This window comes from Musa acuminata, chromosome BXJ1-5 (genome assembly GCF_036884655.1).
Source record: "Musa acuminata AAA Group cultivar baxijiao chromosome BXJ1-5, Cavendish_Baxijiao_AAA, whole genome shotgun sequence".
Taxonomy (NCBI): domain Eukaryota; kingdom Viridiplantae; phylum Streptophyta; class Magnoliopsida; order Zingiberales; family Musaceae; genus Musa; species Musa acuminata.
In genome coordinates, this window is record NC_088331.1 from 12,768,644 (window position 1) to 12,771,325 (window position 2,682).

The 2,682-nt window shown below is 49.9% G+C and overlaps 1 protein-coding gene across 1 annotated transcript; it reads left to right on the forward strand.

The window, feature by feature from the left end:
* Positions 1 to 1,199: 1,199 nt before the first annotated feature.
* Positions 1,200 to 2,243, forward strand: LOC103973161 (brassinosteroid-responsive RING protein 1). Its single transcript, XM_009387653.3, has one exon. It carries the CDS (start codon positions 1,351 to 1,353, stop codon positions 1,957 to 1,959), a length of 609 nt encoding a protein of 202 aa, XP_009385928.2. The 5' UTR covers positions 1,200 to 1,350; the 3' UTR covers positions 1,960 to 2,243.
* Positions 2,244 to 2,682: the final 439 nt, after the last annotated feature.

Genomic DNA, 2,682 nt, shown 5'->3' on the forward strand with positions numbered 1-2,682 from the left:
ATGCCTGAACACAAGTCAAAATCAGAAGGGGGATTCCCAACTTAACCCCTTTGATGTTTAAGTAAGCAAGAGTTGAAGATGGGAGAGTTGTAGTATATGTGTGTATGAGGTTCGACTCCAGCACTATTCCTGAGGGTGGTTTTTATACCTGTTGTCACGTGTTGACGTACATAGATGTTAATGGTTGTTGGCATCTTCGTACGTAGATGTTTAAAGGCACCATCGCCATGGGTGGTCAGCTCGTATGTTGAGACATGGGCACAGTCTGATTTGTTCGGCTCTACTTCATTCGACGTTATTTCATGCCTCTAAAGTAGCTCAGGACAGGGATACGCTGCTCCGTACAACCTCGAGCAGTGTTAGTGGAGTGTGCTTGCTGACATAGACGATAGGTGATTGCATTGAGGTGTTGAGTTGACTCGATGTACCACATTAGTGTTGAAATAGCGTGTTAAGTCCGTCGTGATAGTCGAGTGTCCGTAGAGTGGATATCATATATAATATCCCACCTTGGGTGTTTTAGTTGGATCAACAGTCTGGTCAACAAGTAGCAGGATGTATCCCACCCCTTCTTTTGGCTGTTTTTCTCAAAGACCGCGGTAAAAGAGTAGTATGAGTAGCTCCAACATCAAGTCCCCACCAGGGAAGGGAATGGAATCGCGGGCGAGCCAACTTGCACTGGAAAACACCAGCCATGCCAAAACAACTCACCGCCACGGCAGCTGCTGACATGCGTACATCTCTACTTCCATGTCCTATCCTGCACAACGAAGGGCATCATACTTTTAACAGGTTGAACATTGAAGGAACAGACGGAATTGTCTGCCAGTGTGGCCCCCAGGACACGGTTGCAGATTACCCGTGTGTTTGATATGGGACAGCCTCGCCATTGCCCAGTCCATGGACGTGGCATCCTGCGGGCCGTTGACCACGCGGCCCCCTGCGAGACAAAAGTAGAACAGCCAATGGACGTCAAAGCAAATGCATAGAATAGACAGCACGAGCGGCTCGCACCTTCCTGAAACCATCCTTGTCTTCCTTTCTACAACAAACAAAAGAGGGCGTCATATGACACATCTTTCCAACTCGTTCCGCAAACAATTCCGCTTGTCGATTACCACGCAGCTTCCTCGCCCGATTCACTTTGGATTTCCGCGTCATTCTCGCCCAATTCCCTGCTTATAAATCGCCCACCGTAGTGGAACGGGTGGTCACATCTCCCTGCACAAGCCACAACCCCCAACCCCCACCGTGAGATCTTGGGGGAGCACCAAGGAAGAGGAGGAAGTCCTTCGAAGTGGAGCATCGAAGAAGAGGAGAAGATACTTGCGTGTTCTTTGTGGTGTCGACATGGGGTTCCCGGCGGGCTACTCGGAGCTGCTTCTGCTGCCAAGAATCCTCCTCCACATAGCCCTAATCCTTGGCTCCGTGCGGCGGCTCGTTTTCTGGGTCTTCCACGCGATCGGCCTCGGTGACCTCGTCGACTCCGACGCCCCCTGGCCCGAGAACAGCGGCCACAGCCAGCTCGACCATCACCACCACTACCACCAACAACCGTCGCAATTCCGGTCGGTGTCGGCGATGCTGATCCAGGAGGCGCTCCCGGTGGTGCGGTACGAGGAGCTGGTGGCGGCGGGACAGCACGTCGGCGGCAGTTGCGCGGTCTGCCTGTGCGAGTTCGAGGACGCGGAGGAGGTCCGGCGGCTGACCAATTGCAGGCACGTCTTCCACCGCGGCTGCCTTGACCGGTGGCTGGAGTACGACCAGCGGACTTGCCCGCTGTGCCGCACGCAGCTCGTTGGGGAGGAGACGCAGGACGCCCTCGACGATCAAATGTGGGCCGCCGCCGGTGTCCCGGATTCGTACTACGACGACTACTACTCATTTCCCTTTGTTTCACCCTCGCCGTCGAGCCCATCATCTCTGCTTCTTCCCCACCAGCTGTTTTCTTCCTACTAACTAAACCTGCAAATACAAGAAGGCAGAAGAAACACAAGTTCGGATCGGCCAATTGTATATATATGAATGACACTGAACGAGAGAAACAGGGTGTGATCAAGAAAGAAGAAGAAGAGAGAAGGTGAGGAACACTGTTTCTTCCTCTGTAGCGCGATAGGGGATTGAAATTTGTTTTTCAGTGTTTAGAACATTCTTTCTTTTCTTTCAATTTCTGTTCTTCTCCTTTCCTTGGGTTGTAAAGCTGGTGTGGCAACATTAAGATTGAAAAGGATTTCTTCAAATTACGTTGATAAGAATATCCATTGAATTCATTCAGAAGGAAGACGAGAAGGGCAGAAGGAAAAAGAGGAGACTATCCATTGAATTCCTATCTTTTCTTGATATTAAGGAATAAAGATGAGGAGGAAGAGTTTGGAAGAAGAGGAGAAATAGGAGGAAGCGCACCCGAAAGAGGAATGCGGCGACCAACAGTAAGCTCGAGAAATCATGCGATGTTCGGCGGGGGAGAAGAGGGCTCACGAAATCATGAGCCCTAATTGACAACTACAATTTTTTTTTTGTTTTAATTGGATATCATCCGAAATGGAGATGATCCGTGGACCCGTTTTTACTCATTGCTCAGACAGATAAATGCGGGTGGATACGAATGAACCCAAATGAGATTATGATTCTTGCTCTTCAGAAGAATTTTTATTTCGGTATTACATATAGCCTCTCAATTAT